We start from the raw sequence: 18,128 nt of genomic DNA on the forward strand, positions 1-18,128 counted from the left end.
ACAGTTCTGGTCGCTGCATTATAGGAAAGATGTGGAAGCTTTGGAAAGGGTGCAGAGGAGATTTACCAGGATGTCGCCTGGGATGGAGGGAAGGTCTTACGGGGAAAGGCTGAGGAACTTGAGGCTGTTTTCGTTAGAGAGAAGTAGGTTGAGAGGTGACTTAATTGAGACATATAAGGTAATCTGAGGGTTAGGTAGGGTGGACAGTGAGAGCCTTTTTCATCAGATGGTGATGGCTAGTACGAGGGAACATAGTTTTAAATTGAGGGGTGGTAGATATCGAACAGTTGTAAGTTGTAGTTTCTTTAATCAGAGCACAGTAGGAGCATGGAATGCCCTGCCCGCAACAGTAGTAGACTCGCCAACTTTAAGGGCATTTAAATGGTCATCGGAAAAATATATAGATGATAATGGAATAGTGTAGGTTAGATAGGCTTCAGATTCACAGGTCAGTGCAACATTGAGGGCCAAAGGGCCTGTTGTGTGCTGTAATGTTCTATGTTCAAACCCAGGTCCCCTGAACGTTACCTGGGTGTCTGGATTAACAGTCCAGCGATGACACCTCTCGGCAATCACTTCCCCAAACCCTCCCACCTCGCGTCAATGGAAACACTGAGGCTTTAGACATCATTTTCTCATTCGGCACTTTCCTTTCTGGCCTGGGAAGGAGACTGTGGGGCCATCCCAGCTTTCCTTCCTTGTCCCCTGACTCCTTGCCTTTCTTTCACCTCCCCAGCTTCACTCATTCCCCCGTTTGTGAGAGTGATCTGAAAAGGGGGAGGATTTGTGGGCCAACTTGGAATCATAAGAACTTCCTAGTTTCCTTTGTGAGTTCTTACATACGGGGGTTGGCGGGGGTGGAGGGTTGGAATGAATATTTACGTTCTTCCCGGAGAATTATTCCCTCAGGGTCTTATGTGTATCTTTAATGCCACATCTAACAGCCACAATTATTTTGCTTTCCCCTCTCAAACTCTATGTAAGTCTGCCCAGGCTGTTACTGGATATTCTGGAATTTCTGCCTGTACATGCAGAGAATAGCCCTTTAATTGTTCAACCTCTTAACCTACAGAAGTCTCCTCGAAAGCAAGATATCAACTCATGTGCCCTGCCTGTCAACCTGATTTACATAAACAGTAAGCAGTTTTCTTTAGCTCACCTCAGCTTTCACTTATAAACACATTTAAAGTGTCTCAGTGTCCCTTTCACCAAATTGTGGGAGATGCTGAACCGATTTAAACAGCTTGGATCAGAGTATGGCCTTTCCTTGTCAGAATATCCCCTCACAGTTAGAGTCCTTCTCCTAATTGAAGCGTTTTAAGCTCCCATCATCTTTCTCTCCCTTTTGTCTGAAACGCACATTCACTTCCTTTCTCTACCCTCCTTAGTGCTGCGTCTCTCCATCACCTCTCCCTCTGAAGTGCTCTTTCCCTTTCTTTATCCTCAAGCTCACGTTGATTTTAAGTTTAATTTCCTTTTGCATTTCAAGTTCTTCATTAGTGACTGAACTCTCACGAACATAACTGACTCACCAAATGGTTTGTATTGTTCTTCCAATTTCAAAAGCTGAGCCATTACATCCATCATATCTACTTTCCTAGCACCCACTTTTCAGTCTAACCCGAACTCTCCAGCCAATTCTATTCATCTAATGCTGGCTAGTCTTTGTGAATCATTGAGGGATAAATCTTCCTCTTCCCAAAGAGTCATAGCAACTGCAAAGATATTTTGGTCTAATTGTGCACAAGAAACCTGGTGCGTTTCCCTTCATCCTTTTCCATTTGTTAGCACTCCACTTCCAATTAAGGAGTGTCCTGGACGAACCCCCAATCTCTGTGACACCAAGGCCATCTGTTGAGTAGATTGTCATTCTATTCTGACCATGCCAGGATGCAGCAAAACATAGAATGTAGAACATAGAACATAGAACGTTACAGCACAGTACAGGCCCTTTGGCCCTCGATGTTGCGCCAACCTGTGAAATTAATCTGATGCCCAACTAATCTACATCACTCCATTATTATCTATATGTATGTCCAATGCCCATTTAAAAGCCCTTAGCATCGGCGAGTCTACTATTGTTGCAGGCAGGCTGTTCCATGTCCCTATTACTCTCTAAATAAAGAAACTACCCCTGATATCTGTCTTAAATCTATCATCCCTCATTTTTAAGCTATGTCCCCTCATGTTAGCCTTCACCATCCAAGGAAAAAGGCTCTCACTGTCCACCCTATCTAACCCTCTGTTTATCTTATATGTCTCAATTAAGTCACCTCTCAACCTTCTTCTCTCCAATGAAAACAGTCTCAGTTCCCTCAGCATTTCCTCGTAAGACCTTCCTTCCATACCAGGAAACATCCTAGTAAATCTCCTCTGAACCGTTTCCAAAGCTTCCACATCTTTCCTATAATGCGGTGACCAGAACTATACGCGATACTCCAGATGCAGCCTAACCAGCCTAACAGCTAAAGCATGACCTCGTGGCTCCGAAATTCAATCCCCCTATCAGTGAATACCAACACACCGTATGCTTTCTTAACAACCCTATCAACCTGGGCTGCAACTCTCAGGGATCTATGCACCTGGACACCAAGATCTCTTTGTTCATCTACACTGCCAAGAGTTTTACCATTAGCCAGTACTCTGTATTCCTGTTACTTCTTCCGAAGTGAACTACCTCACACTTTCCCACATTAAACTCCATTTGCCACTTCTCAGCCCAGCTTGGATCTTATCTGTGTCCTGTTGTAACCCGCAACATCCTTTGGCACTATCCACAACTCTGCTACCTTAGTGTCATCTGTAAATTTACTAACCCATCCTTTTACGTCCACATCCAGATCATTTATAAAGATGACAAACAGCAGTGGACCCAAAACAGATTCTTGTGGCACACCACTGGTTACTGAGGTCTAAGATGAACATTTCTCATCAATCATGACCCTCTGTCTTCTTTTAGCTAGCCAATTTCTCATCCAAACTGATGAACCACCTTCAATTCACTCCATATTTTGTGCAGTAGCCTACCACGTGGAACCTCATCAAACCCCTTACTGAAGTCCATATACACCACATCAACCACTTTACTTTCACCCACATGTTTTGTCACCTTCTCTAAGAACTCAATAAGGTTAGTTAGATAAGATCTACCCTTCACAAAACAGTGTTGACTAACCCTAATCAAATTATTCTTTTCTAAATGATTATAAATCCTATCTCTTAAAACCTTTTCCAACACTTTACCCACAAACAAAGTAAGGCTCACTGGCCTATAATTACAAGGATTGTCCCAACCCCCCTTCTTAAACAAGGGAACAACATTTGCTATCCTCCAGTCTTCTGGCACTATCTCTGTACACAATGATGACATAAAGTCAAAGGCTCGGCAATCTCCTCCCTAGCTTCCCAGAGAATCCAAGGATAAATCCCATCTGGCCCAGGGGTCTTATCCAGTTTCAGATCTTCTAAAATTGCTAAAACCTTTTCTTTGTCAAACTCAATCTCACCTAATCTAGTAGCCTGTATCTCCGTATTCTCACTAACATTGCCCTTTTCCAATATGAATACTGACAAAAAGTATTCACTAAGCACTTCGTCCTATGTCCTCAGATTCCACTCTCAACCTCTCACTATTGTCTTTGATTGGCCCTAATCTTACTGTAGTCATACTTTTTTTTCCTGATAAACCTATAGAAGGCCTCATATAACCGTAGTTTTCCCAGTACTACCAAGTGTCTGTTACAAATATGAGTTTATTACAAAAACAAAACTTTTTCAATAAAAATACAATAATTAAAATATATAGTTATTAATATAAAAACATAACATTTAATCCCCAAACATTCAAAACTCACGCTCTTCAGGAAACTTGGAAGCAAAAGAATACAGCACACAATGTTCTGGAATCTGTTGCTCTGATGTTCCGGCACATTTGGTCAAGTAATTAATTATGCATCACTGTCTCTGAAATTTCACAGATGCAGTTTACTGAGAAAATACCATCTTAAGATGTTTCATCACTCACTCTTTCAAAAGGTTTCACCCTGAAGTGATGCTTTTCCGAAATGAGAGCAATCAGCTGGGCAGCTTGTTCATGCTAAGCTTTCCTCCAAATCAGCTGGTGCTTAGTAGGCTTCTCTCCAACTGAACCAAATAAAACAAGCCCCTGTCCAAGCCGGTCACTATACAAAACAGCCCCGGCTGGGTCAGCAGCAAAGCAAGCAGGCATCATTGGTCACGTGGTATCTAGGAACTCTTACTGAAAACAAGGTCCACTTTAAATGACCTAGCAGAAGTGGAACTCTTTATTCAGCTTTACGTTGTAAAGGATAAAATAGACTGGAAACAGACACTTCCTGGTGTGACAGTTGATGAGCAGTGGAGGACCTTCAAAGCAATTTTCTAAGTGCTTCCGGTGAGAAGGAGGGACTGTACGAGGAGGGGTAATCTGCCGTGGGTGTCTAAGGAAATAAGGCAGGCTATCGAAGTGAGAGAGAAGACATACAAAGTGGCCAGAAACAGCAGGAATCTAAAAGACTGGCAAAACTTTAAAGGTCAACAGAAAGCCACAAAAAGATCAATAAAGAAAAGTAAGATAGAGCATGTGAAAAAACCAGCACAGAATATAAAGATAGATAGCAAAAGTTTCTATAAATATGTAAAATGATGTCGTTGGGACCACAAATTATTTCTAATTTATATAAATGATTTGGAGTTGGGGACCATGTGTATGGTATTATACCTTCAAGCTCAGCGAGCTAACTTACATACTTGTTGAGGGAGGATCTTATAGAAACATATAAAATGATGAAGGGAATCGATAAAACAGAAATAGATGGGATGTTTCCACTGGTAGGTGAGGCTAGATCAAGGGGTCATAGCCTCAAGGTTAGAGGAAGCACATTTAGAACGGAACTGAGAAGGAACTGCTTCACCCAGAGCGTTGTAAATCGATGGAATTCCTTGTCCAAGAAAATAGTTGACGCAACTTCAGTAATTGCTTTTAAAGCTAAGGGAGATACATTTTTGAAAAATAAAGGAATTAAGGAACGTGGTTAAAATGCAGATAAGTGGAGCTGAGTCCATGGAAAGACCAGCCGTGTTCTTATTGAATGGTGGAGCAGGCTCAAAGGGCCAAATGGCCTATTCCCTGTCCCTATTTTCTATGTTCCTTGAAGAAGTCATGGTCACCATTTAAACATTAACTCTGTTCCTCTGTCCGCAGATGCCAGACCAGCCAAATGTTTCAAGTATATTTGGTGTTTATTTCAAAGAGTTTTAGCAACTGCAGTATTTTGCTTCAAATTCAGGATCAGACCTCGTCAGCTCTTACAGCACTTATTTGAAAAACTCTCAGATCGTTAATGGTATAAAAAAGTTTAATGTGAACTTCATAAAGCCTTTAAGAATCTTTGAGACAAATTGCATGTTGTTTTACTTGAACCCATGCAGAGCTGCTAATAGCACGACATGCTTGACTACAGTCAAATATAACATACACACGCTGAGCAAAACTATGTTTAATGCATATCCAGCTGGGTCATCTGTATTTGAAAGCCCAATTGGTTTCTTGGAAGAAAGTGCTGTAGAAGGACTAACATGAGGGGATATGAGACAGCCTTGGCAGAGGAGGGTAAGAAAGATTCAAGGAGATTATACAAGTACATTAGAGCAAAAGGGCAGCTAGAGAGAGAGAGAAGGGCCCTTAAGATCAATGAGGCCATCTTTGTATTGAACCCCAGGAGATGGGAGAGATAATAAATAAATATTTTGTGTCAGTTTTTTACTGTTGAGAAAGAAGCTAGAGAACTCAGGGAAATAAATATTGATGTTTTGAAAACAATTCACATTACAGATGAGGAAGTGCTGGAGATCTTAGAAAACATAAAGGGGGATAAATCTCCCAGACCTGATCAAGTGTATCCCAGGATGTTGTGGGAAGTTAGGGGAGAAATTGCAGGACCCCTAGCAGATATATTTGTATCATCTATAACCACTAGTTAGGTGCTGGAGGACTGGAATGTGGCTAATGTTATGCCATTGTTTAAGAACAGCTGTAAGGAGAAGCCTGAAAACTATACACCTCTAAGTCTGACATCTGTGGTGAGTAAGTTGTTGGAGGTGATTCTGAAAGATAGGATTTACATGCATTTAGAGATGCAAGGATTGATTAGGGATAGTCAGCATGGTTTTGTGTGGGGGAAACCATGTGTCTCAAACTTAATTGAGTTTTTGGAGGATGTAACCAAGAAGATTGATGAGGACAGAGAGGTAGACATTGTTTACTTGGACTTTAGTAAAGGTTCCACATAGTAGACCAATCAGTAAAGTTAGATCACATGGGATTCAGGATGAATTTGTCAATTGGATACAAAATTGGCTTAACAGCAGGTGACAGAGAGTGATGGTGGAGGGTTGTTTTTCAGACTGGAAGCCTGTGGGGTGCCACAGGGATCAGTGCTGGGTCCATGTTTGTTTGTCTTTTATATAAATGATTTAGGTGAGAATATAGAAAGCATGATGAGTAAGTTCACAGATGTCACCAAAATTGGTTGTACAGTGGACAGTGATCTTGATCAATTGGGTCAATGGGCTGAGGAGTGGCAGGTAGATAATTTAGATAAATGTGAGATATTGTATTTTGGTAAAATACAGGCAGGACCTATACAGTTAATGGTAGGGCCCTGCATAGTGTTGTAGAAAGGACAGACCTAGGGATTCAGGTACATAATTACTTGAAACTTGCACCACAGGCAGACAGAGTGGTTAAGAAAGTGTTTAGCATGCTTGCCTTCATTGCTCAGAGCTTTGAGTATAGGAGTTGGGACGTCATATTGAGGTTGTACAGGACACTGGTGAGGCCTCTTCTGGAGTACAGTTCTGGTTGCCCTGTTACAGGAAGGATATTATTCAATTGGAGAAAAAAATTACCAGGATGTTGCTGGGAATGGAGAGGTTGAGAAAGAAAGATAGATTGGACAGACTGAAACATCTTTCGCTGGAGCGCAGGAGGCTCAGGAGTGATCTTATTGCGGTTTATAAAATTACGAGGAGCATAAATAAGGTGAATAGCAAAGGTTTTTTCCCTAGGGTGGGGGAGTTCAAACATAAGGGGATATTTTTAAGGCGAGAGGAGAAAGATTTAAAAAGGACATGAAAGGCAACTCTTTTATAGAGAGGATGTGTGGAATGAACTGCCAGAAGAAGTAGTGGATGCAGGTACAGTCACAACGTTTAAAAGATATTTGGGTAAGTTTGTGAATTGGAAGGGTTTGGAGGGATATGGGCCAAGCGCAGGCATGTGGGACTGGTTTAGTTTCAGAACATGGTCGGCATGGACTGTTGGACTGAAAGGTCTATTTCCGTGCCTTATGACTCTATGAACATAAAGGAGAATGCAGAGATGAGGAAAAATAGGAAAACTATGTATTTTATAGGTACAAAGGCAATATTAGCAAAATTTAAACCATACAACTGGAAGGAGGTCTTATGGCACTATAGGTAGTGTCCCTGCCTTGGAGCTAGAAATCCTAGCCTAAGTTTTGATGGCCATGACAGGCGTGTTAATTGTGGTAGCCAAGCAACTTGCAAAACCATCGGACACATTCCCATGGCTTGTATGAAATCTGGAGCCTTGATGGTACATTACTCCAGATTGATGGAAAGTCCATGCTGCTCCAAACACTAATCCTCCCCGTGTGAGTGATAACCATTGAGACCACCAGTACTTTTCTTTTTCTCAGTTTTGTTTTGGAACTGCGAGCTGTAGTTCTGGATTGAACATTGAACAGCAGCTTGTCTTTAATTAGAAAGGAGAGAACATAAAGACTGATGTTTGTTATTGGGGGTCTGGCCTGGAAAGACAATGCAGGTTAGTTACTGCTCGAAGAACACTATAGATGATTCGGTATTGGCATGTCCTTACACCCAGGAGCTGGCAGCTAGCTGGATGTTCAATTGGTCAATCAGGGAAGGACTGACACTGACCAGCTAACCCCAGCAACTGCTGAAAAGAAAACAGAAACCAAAGTTGAACTGGATTTGGAAGAAATGGGCCCAAGGGTGTGCTGTGGGTAGTACAGATATGCTATTTTGTTTCTTTCTAATTTATAAAAATGAGTTTTGAGATTAATGGGAGTATTTTTTTAAGGAGTTATTAAAAATCTTTGAATTTGTGTTATGTGGTTTGGTTTATTCTATTTTACCTTTTTTTGTAATAAACTTCTTTATATTATTAAAGCAAAATCTGCAGCATTGCTGCTTATCTTTCAGTGAGAGACAACTTTGTTAAAACTAAATCAAAATGTGATCTTGCAAGCCAGGTTTCTGTCTGAAATTGATTGGTGGTAATATCAGCTGGGATCATAACACAAATGATGATGCAATGTTTTGGCTTGGGTGTTCAAATTGCAACAATTCAGGACAAGCCTCTCCCAGGACTCAAAGTGAATTCAAGCCTCCTGAGCATGTTTGGCATGTGTCCTTTGACTGTTACAAGAGCACACTGCAAACCCACAGGAGGTTTTGTTTGTTCAGTGATTATTAGGCGTTCTGGCTACATAACCAGCCCAGCTCAGCTGTGACCAGGTCAGTACGGCTTGGCACCTCCCGGTCTGGTCTTTTGTTCTGTCACCTGATGCTCAGGACTTTCCAAAAGCAGCTGAAATGAAAGTGTTGAGCTTCTTAGCAAGATGCACGTACACAATCCACATGTTTCATGAGTAAAACATTGCTAAGGAGACTGACTCCTCTTTCATTCCTAAACTGATTTCAGAAGCATTTATCATAAACATCCCATAAATAAAAGAATTTCTAACACCTAACACCACAGCATAAACAAAATCTCTCTTTTTCATTCAGAAAATTAATACCATTTATTCACAAGAACTACACCAGTAACATCACTGCTGTGAGTATACTTTATTCTCCTCTTCGAGCATATAGAGTCACTTGCCAAATATTTAAATCACAAACTACTAAGGTGTATATTTTTTCTTTTTACTGGAAGGGACAGCAGATATTGGTTGGAGATATGAATAGACCATCAACTAGTCATCTAGTGTGGGGCATGCTATTAATAAGGAAATGAGTCAAACTAATAATGTTGGCAACAGGGTTACTGAGGGTGACTCTATTGGTTAAACTAGTTAGCATGGACTTTCCATCAATCTGGAGTAATGTACCATCAAGGCTCCAGATTTCATACAAGCCATGGGAATGTATCCGATGGTTATGCAAGTTGCTTGGCTACCACAATTAACACGCCTGTCATGGCCATCAAAACTTAGGCTAGGATTTCTAGCTCCAAGGCAGGGACACTACCTATAGTGCCATAAGACCTCCTTCCAGTTGTATGGTTTAAATTTTGCTAATATTGCCTTTGTACCTATAAAATGCATAGTTTTCCTATTTTTCCTCATCTCTGCATTCTCCTTTATGTTCATAGAGTCATAAGGCACGGAAATAGACTATAGACTGGTTAAACTAATTGAGCATTAAAGCTGTGGAGGATTACAATCATAAAATCCTTACAGTATGGAAGCAGGCCATTTGGCCCATTGAATCCACATCAACCCTCTAAAGGACATCCCACCTAGACCACCCTATCCCTGTAACCCTGCATTTCCCATGGCTAACCCACCTAGCCTGCACATCCCTGGACACTATGAGCAATTTAGCATGGCCAATGCACCTAACCTGCACATCTTTGGACTGTGGGAGGAAACCAGAGCACCCGGAGGAAACCCACACAGACACGGGGAGAATGTGCAAACTCCACACAGGCAGTCACCCAAGGGTGGAATCGAACCCAGGTCCCTGGCGCTGTGAGGCAGCAGTGCTAACCACTGAGCCACTGTGATGAGTTTCTGGAGCAGTATGTTGAGGAGCCAACATTGTATTTTAGATCTAAAATTAAATAGCATGAAATGGCCAATTAACAATTGTCTAAAGGGGATGTTAGGGATGAGTGTCCGCATTGTGAAAGAATTTTACATTATGTTTGTAAGCGAGATAGTTCAATCTAAAGCCAAGGTGTTAAATTTGAATAAGGGAAATTATAAAGGTGTGAGCCATGAATTGGTTGAGATGGATATGGGAAAATACCTTTAAGGACAGGATTCCATATAAGCAATGGATCCATTCCTTCAACCTGCAAGAAGTCAGAAGTGTTCAGTTCACTCTGACCAACAAAAGAAGGAAAGGATTAAATAGGCTTAGGAAAAGACTTCTATAGCTGCCAGAGAAAGGAGTTTAGTGTTTTTAGAATGGAGCAAAGGAGGACCAAGAAGCTGGGCGAAAGGGAGAATAGATTACGAATGTAATCTTGCAAAATGCATTAGAACTGATAACTGTTCAGCATGGACGAGGAGGACCCAAGGGTCTGTTTCCATGCTATGTATCTCGATAACTCTATGAAAGTTTCTGTAGGTGTGTAAAAACATTTGGCCGAAACAAAAATGGTTCCATTATAGTCAGATGTTTTTACCAGTATAGTCAGAGTCAGGAGAATTTAAAATGGGAAATAGAGAAGTAAAATGATTATTTTGTCTGTTTTCTCTGAGGAAGATACATGAAATCATACAGAATACGGGTAAATAGAGAGAAGAGGATTTGAAGAATATTAGTATTTATAAGAAGGTCATACTGAAGAAATTAATGAAGCTAAAAGTTGGTATGTCCATCTCAGATGATCTCCATCTCAGAATGTTGAAGGTGATGGATATAGAGATAGTTGATACATTGGTGAATTCCTTCCCAAATTCTACAGATTCTCGAAGGATTCCTACAGATTAGAAGGTTACAAATGTTACTCCATGAATTAAGAAAGAGGCGAATGTAAAAACAAGGAGTTAAGACCGTCAGCCCTGCACCTGTGGTCGTGTAACAAGTAGATTCTATTCTAAAGAATGGGATAAATAGACACTTGGAGAATAATGACCTGATTGGACGCAGTTAGCATGTACGATCTTCTCTAGGGCACTCAGAATTGGGCAATAAACGCTGGCCCAGCCAATGACACCTACATTCCATGAACGAATAAAGAGATTTAAGTGATTATTAAAACACCTTACCAGTTGCTTCCGATTTTCATCCAGGAAGAGTCCCAGCAGTCCCAGAAATGATCCAAAAGCAAGCTTTGGAAAAAATATGAACATAGCAATGTGAGTTACATTTATTCTAAACATAATTTTTTTTTACAGCTACTATTGCAACAAACTCAGATGAGATAATGTGTGACATTGCTGTGACTTTAAGAGTTGTATTTTAGTCCTGGTTTCTTTTAAAAGAGAGATTGAGTAAGGAATGGTGAGCAGAATGTGGGCGTGTAAACAGCTGGTGAGGCCTTGGGTTTTTTTTAAGTTGGAACAATACAGCAGCCTGATGGGTGCTGTCAGCTCTCACAATCCAGGATTTCCAAGGTTTTCTTGCTTCTAAATACAGCAGAAGCTGCTGGAGTAAGCTATTTTTCCCCCTCTCTCGGTTGCAGATAGAAGCTGAAGTTTCTCTTCCTACTGCAGGCATTACATGTGAGAAAATCTGTTTTCTGAATTTGCTAAGGGTGTATTTACGGGATGTTACTGTATTGCAGCAGTTAATTAGTAATAGTTACTGTATCTATTATTCCGTTATTCTAAGTTATTCTAAGTTCTTCTTTCTTTGCTAAGGGTGTATTTACGGGATGTTACTGTATTGTAACAGTTAATTAGTAATAGTTACTGTATCTATTATTCCGTTATTCTAAGTTATTCTAAGTTCTTCTTTCTTTGGTTGTAATTTACGGTAGTGTTTGAATAAATTGTGTTTTGCTTAACATCAATTAGATTGATCGGTTGAATTGTGTCTGGAACACCACGCTTTCCATTTCCTTTTAAAATAAGAACAAGTTTGGGTCTAGGCTACCACCTTCAAATATTTTAAGGGGACCTGGTCTGGTCCGTAACAAATGTGAGTATTCAGCTATTTTAAGGATTCCATCTGTATGCAAATCCATCACAGCAAGTTGCAGAACCCTGTATTCTGTTTAACTATTTGGTACATTAGTAAATTTTTAAAAAAGGAAAGAATTCAAATGATCAACTCAGGACAAATAGGTGTTCTTTGTTGAAATCACAGATGTACCACAGGAGAAAGCAATGCACTGGCAAATTGAGCAAGTGTATAAGGTATGAGCAGGTGGCGTTTTGGGTTGTGGAACAAAGGCTCAGCTAACATGACTTTGACCAGATAAGAGCTTGCAGTAAACAATGAGGTGCTGGAGGCAAGGGTAGTGGGTTAACGAGGTAAAGAACATCCATTGTATAATGCCGGTTAACGAGGTGGGGAATATCCATTGTGAAATGCGAGATGACTTAATCTTTACTATTGATGCTCACTGATTATAACAGTCACCCAATCAATATAGATGTTGCCTTATTTGAATACTGCTCCATGTAGTGATTATATAAGTCATCAAGAATCTGCTGTTTGAGAGAAGACCAAAACCTCATGTCTCTGTGCACATGGGCGATCGTTCACATCCCTCCAGGGGCCGGAATAAAGATGAAGGAGGTAAAGCCATACAATATCTCTGAATATTTACTTCGACTGGTACAGGGATAGGGAAACAGGACGACAATATAGCGAGCCAGGTAGGAGTCCAAATGAATAGTTACTATTGGACGGTGTCAGTGATCGCGCAGAACACCGGTATCTCGAGACTGATGGGCCCACAAGGTAAGATTTTAAACCTTGGTCCCTCTCGATATTTCTGCGTGTCAGAAATGGTCCCCTCGTTCAATAGCTTTCTATTCTATAGACTCCTCGAACGGTAACTAGATTAGATTACTTAGTGTGGAAACAGGCCCTTCGGCCCAACAAACCCACACCGACCTGCCAAAGCACATCCATTCCTCTACATTTACCCTTGCACCTAACACTACAGGCAATTTAGCTTGGCCAATTCACCTAACCTGCACAGTTTTGGATTGTGGAAGGAAACCAGAGCAAACCCACGCAGACATGGGGAGAATGTGCAAACTCCACACAGTCAGTCGCCTGAGGCGGGAATTGAACCCAGGTCTCTGGCGCTGTGAGGCAGCAGTGCTAACCACTGTGCCACCGTGTTCAACTAGTTCACCGTGCCAACTAGTTCGATCGAGAGACACAGTTCGTAAACACGCTGACAAACAGGTGTTTAAGTCCCCTGGGTTTGATTAAGGTTCGAGTCCCCTGGATTTGATTGGGGTTCCAGTCCCCTGGATTTGATTGCGTTCGAGTCCCCGGACATATAGAGTAAGAAAAGGGGTTCGAGTCTATATGAGAAGTAAAGTGTGAAAGGGGTTAAAGTCCCTAGTGGTGAAATTTGAGGCTTTGTGAGTCTTTGTTCTGGGGGAAGAGTGTGGCTTGGACTGCGGTGCGTGTTCTTCGCTGCGAGGTGTTTTTTTGCGGGTGTGATTTTGTCGTGAGGATACAGCTGGTCTATCTTTCCTTCACACCCTTGTCTGGGAGTGGGCTGGCATTCCTCAGTCCAGTTCCACCCAGGTGAGAATGTTTTAGTGTTCTTGTTGTGTGTGTGCACCAGGTGCTGTTGGGGTTCACGGAGCATTGGGAATCTTGGACCAATGCTTGTGTTTTTTTTTGTTCTGTGGTGGTTGATTCGGAGTCTGTGGATGTAATTTATTTTTTTCAAACTCTGGTGTGGATCTTTTGGGGCCACCTCCTCTTCCATCTTTTTGGCTCCTCATTTTCCATTTTATGGATCATCACCAGGTGAACTGAGGGGGGGTCTCAAATGGGCACGTTTTTCCCCCCGTATTAAAATGAGAAGATTTCTGACCAGAGGCTCTTAAAAAAAATGAGAAATGCTGAGATTAAGATTGTACTAATACTTGGGTCACAAAAGAAAGTTGAAATGTAAATTGTGCCATGCTGAGAGTGTTTGATGTTTAAAAATTTTGTTTTTTTAAATGCTGGTTCAGAAAATCCCTTTAAGTAATCGTTTTGTCTTATTTGAAGCAGGATCTCAATTCAGTGTGTTTTGTGGGCTACGTAATGGGGCAGATTTTATTTTTATATTGAAATTGTATAACATTATGTCCTTTTTAAAATTATCAAAGTTGTAACCTTAAAACAAATTGATTGACTGCCTTGAACGAGCCCCTGATTTGCCTGTTTCGAAAGGGACAGATGGTTCAGTGGTTATGCTTTAGCGAGACGAGACTATTCTACTAAAATATCTTTGCTGCTGTGTTTTTAATGCAGAGTGGTCACAAAAAGAAGACTGCATTTTAATTTTGATGTTTTGTTAAGATTTTAGAGAATATTATAACATGAGGCTGAGCTGTTTCAGTTTGGTTAATTATTGTTAAGACTTCATTGGCCCCCTTCATATTGCAAATTCAGAAAATGCTGATCTCTACCAAAGTTGCCACTGTAATTTTGACTGTACAATTTAGAAGTTTATGGATTGTATAAAACTTGACAATGTCATAAATAGTGACCAGAGTAACAGACAGCAAGACGACTGAGCATCTTGAAATAGGCAGACACAATTTAGTGTAGTTAAATGTGTGACTGTCTTCATACTGATAACCACCTTGGCAAGGAAGGAATGAGAGAGGAAATGCAGAGATACTTTCAGCAGCTAACCTGTTCCTGAATGTTGTAATAACATCTCTGAGCCAGTTGTTTCTAGAGTTTCTCCATTCACAGGTAAAGCACATCTTTGGACCACTGCCCACCCCTCCACGACCTGGTCCAACAGATACAATCAGCTCCCCAGTCATGAGCACGAAAAGTGAAGAAGCTAACAACAGTGAAGAGGAGGTCAGTACGCTTTTTGTCAGTGGCCTTCCTATGGACATTAAACCACATGCGCTTTACCTTGTCTTTCGATCATTTAAAGGATATGAAGGTTCATTGATCAAGCTCACATTAAAAAGCCATTGGCTTTGTTACATTTAACAGCAGAGCAGGAGCAGAAGCAGCAAAGAATGCTGCGTTCACCCTGCCTGCAGCATTTCACGTGCAGGTGCACTGGTAACCTCCAGCTGAAGCATCTCCGCAAGGATGGAAGCCTCGTCAGTTTTGTTAAGTATTTAATTGCGCTTACACAAGAATTCAGATTTCTCTGTGGAATGGTGTGCAAGGACAGACTGGATTTTGTTTTCAGGTTGTACTTTACTAAAGGAGATTTTGGATAACTGGCTCATTTCCACTCAACTTGAAGGGGATGAAGGGTTCACTAAGAACTATGGATTTAAGAACTTTACTGGTGAACATTTTCCCATGTGGGAATATCCGAGAAATTCTATTTACTGCATGGGCTAGTAATTTTTGTTGTTATAATCATTGCATGTTGTGTATCAATAACTTGCCTAAATATTGGCTGTCAGAATGTTATGAAAGCTGGTATTGCCATCGAGGTGGTTATCATGAAATGATAAAAGGTGGGAATGAGAAAGTATATAAGGTGTGAGCAGGTAGGAAAAGAGTTAAGTTTTGGGTTGTGTAACAAAGGCTCAGCTAGCATGACTTTGACCAGATAAGAACTTGCAGTAAACAATGAGATGCTGGAGGCAAGGGTAGCGGCTTAACGAGGTAAAGAACATCCATTGTATAATGCCAGTTAAGGAGGTGAAAAGCATCCATTGTGTAATGCCAGTTAACGAGGTAGAGAACATCCATTGTGAAATGCCAGATGACTTAATCTTTACCATTGATGCTCACTGACTATAACAGTCACCCAATCAATATAGATGTTGCCTTATTTGGATACTGCTCCCTGTATGTGACTATATAAGTCATCAAGAATCTGCTGTTCAAGAGAAGACCGAGAACTCATGTCTCTGTGCACATGGGTGATTGTTCTCTCTCCCTCCAGGGTGTGGAATAAAGATGAAGGAGGTAATGCCATACTGTGCCTCTGAATGTTTGCTTCGACTGATACGGGGATAGGAAAATGGGACGACAAAATTACCTGCACTTTGAGCTAATTTTGCCCTCCCAGATCTGGAGCAGCTTTATTTAGCTGCACTCTCGAGTTCTGAAATAATACTTCTGCTTTTTTTCCATCTATTGCACTTTTCAGCCACAATACCCCACTCTTTTCAAAATCACTTTGTATGTTAATTCTATCCTGATTTTTAAATCCCTCCTTTAAACCAAACTTCCTTGCTCTGCTTTCCATGTGCTACCATTCAACAACATATATTTCCCCTAACTTCTTTCTTTATTATTTTGGTTTTGATGTTAACTTATACCTTCAAATTACTGACTCACTAAAACACAAACATGTTTCCCCTTATTCTACTTACTTAACATCTGGTCAAATGCTTTTAGTAATTCCATACATTCAACCAACACTCATTTATTTTAGCAATTCACTCTTATATCCCTATTAAACATGGGCGGCATGGTGGCTCAGTGGTTAGCACTGCTGCCTCATAGCACAGAGACCCGGGTTCAATTTCCGCCTTGGGCAACTCTCTGTGTGGAGTTTGCACATTCTCCCTGTGTCTGCATGAGTTTCCTCCAGGTGCTCCAATTTCCTCCCAGTCCAAAAAAAATGTGCAGGTTAGGTAAATTGGCCATGCTAAATTGCCCATCGTGTTAGGTGAAGGGTTAAATGTAGGGGAATGGGTCTGGGTGGGTTGCTCTTCAGAGGGTCGGTGTGGACTTGTTGGGCCGAAGGGCCTGTTTCCACACTGTAAGGAAATCTAATCTAAACATGTTAAATGCAACTTTGTAAATCTACATTACATCATTGATTAACCTCTGTCTTTTCACCTATAGTAGAGTTTGTGTCTAATATTATGGCCTTTAGATGTTTCCTTCGTCACGGTATTGGTTTATTGGTTTATCATATAGTGACCCTTACCATTCAGTAATCAGACCTGCAATGGCAGTATGCATTAGATTCAAGTTCCACCTGTTCCTGAATGTTGTAATAACATCTCTGAGCCAGTTGTTTTAGAAAATACCCATACAATGTGTCACACAGGTGTATCCTAAATTCCCTCTGCCACAGAACAGCAGTCAATCAGATGCTGGGACATCACAGATGGCCTGTGCTTGATATCAGCGATGGTTAGATTGGATTTTCATTTAGGAGGGCAGTGGCATTAGTGATTTTGTGTTTACCTCAAGTGTGTCCAATTAGCTTTTACCATGATCATGGCATCCAAACATTGAAGTCTATGGGGTTTACGTTTCTACCTTTTCTTGGTCGGTCAGATCTTTATAGATTTTCTTTTCAAAGTAACTGATGTTGGTTATGCTTCAGTCACACACAGTAGTTGGAACAGCACAGAGCAAGAGAGGTTTAAAGAGCCATCAGCCTCTCATTGCTGCTGTCTGCAGGTAATTCAGGCATTAACTTTGTATGGATAAAAAAGCCTATTCTACAACTCAGTGTGCAGCCCCAGTTGACCACTGCAATAAAAGCTGATGGTGCATACAATGTTAAACTAACGGTTGTTAAGGAACTGAATCTTACTGAGGGCAGCTGTGAGTTCCTTCACATTGGTATGTCAGCAACAAATATTCCAGGAGGCAAGGATTATGGTGCATTTCTGAAAGTACCATTGCACTTTATGACTGGATGCCTCGAATCAGCAGGCCAGCAGGCTTACGATGGAGAGAGAACAATCTTTTGGGATATTTCGCATAAACCTCCAGAGCTGGAGTGAGTAATGATGCCTCCGAAATCAGCTGCTTTGTCATCATGGAGGATACAAGCAAAACAGTTGCTCTAAGATAAATGTCGAATAATCATCAGATTTGAACCTCAGAAAATAGGGCCAGTGTTCTTCTGTACTGGCTTTCCAGTTCAACTTCCATATTCAGGGATTTCCTCTAGTTCTGTCCCATATTGAATTAAGAGTTCTGTCTCATCTCACTGTCTCTTTCATCCTTTTAGTCAAAGCTGTGATAGACCCAAGATGGTCAGACATTTCCCATGGTTACTATGTTGGCCAACCGTAAAACATTACTTTCCAAGATAGCAGGAAATCTTTGAGACTGACTTCAGCAAATCATTCATTTTCGAAACTAGGGAGAACCACAAGTTTCTCTTGAATAAGATAACAAAGGAAATGGCCAATCAAAGATTTATAACATTTGCAAATAAATACCTGATCCAAGCCTGG

General features: G+C 40.9%; 1 protein-coding gene across 3 annotated transcripts in view; it reads right to left on the reverse strand.

The window, feature by feature from the left end:
- The window catches only part of LOC122556369 (transmembrane protein 255B), a 77,305-nt gene that overhangs the window by 44,557 nt on the left and 14,620 nt on the right, over positions 1 to 18,128 (reverse strand). For all 3 annotated transcript variants that reach the window (XM_043703002.1, XM_043703001.1, XM_043703003.1), the window contains exon 3: positions 11,073 to 11,135. In XM_043703002.1, the coding sequence (XP_043558937.1) occupies positions 11,073 to 11,135 (63 nt within the window). The remainder of the gene's footprint in view (positions 1 to 11,072; positions 11,136 to 18,128) is intronic.

This window comes from Chiloscyllium plagiosum, chromosome 13 (assembly GCF_004010195.1).
Source record: "Chiloscyllium plagiosum isolate BGI_BamShark_2017 chromosome 13, ASM401019v2, whole genome shotgun sequence".
Lineage (NCBI taxonomy): Eukaryota > Metazoa > Chordata > Chondrichthyes > Orectolobiformes > Hemiscylliidae > Chiloscyllium > Chiloscyllium plagiosum.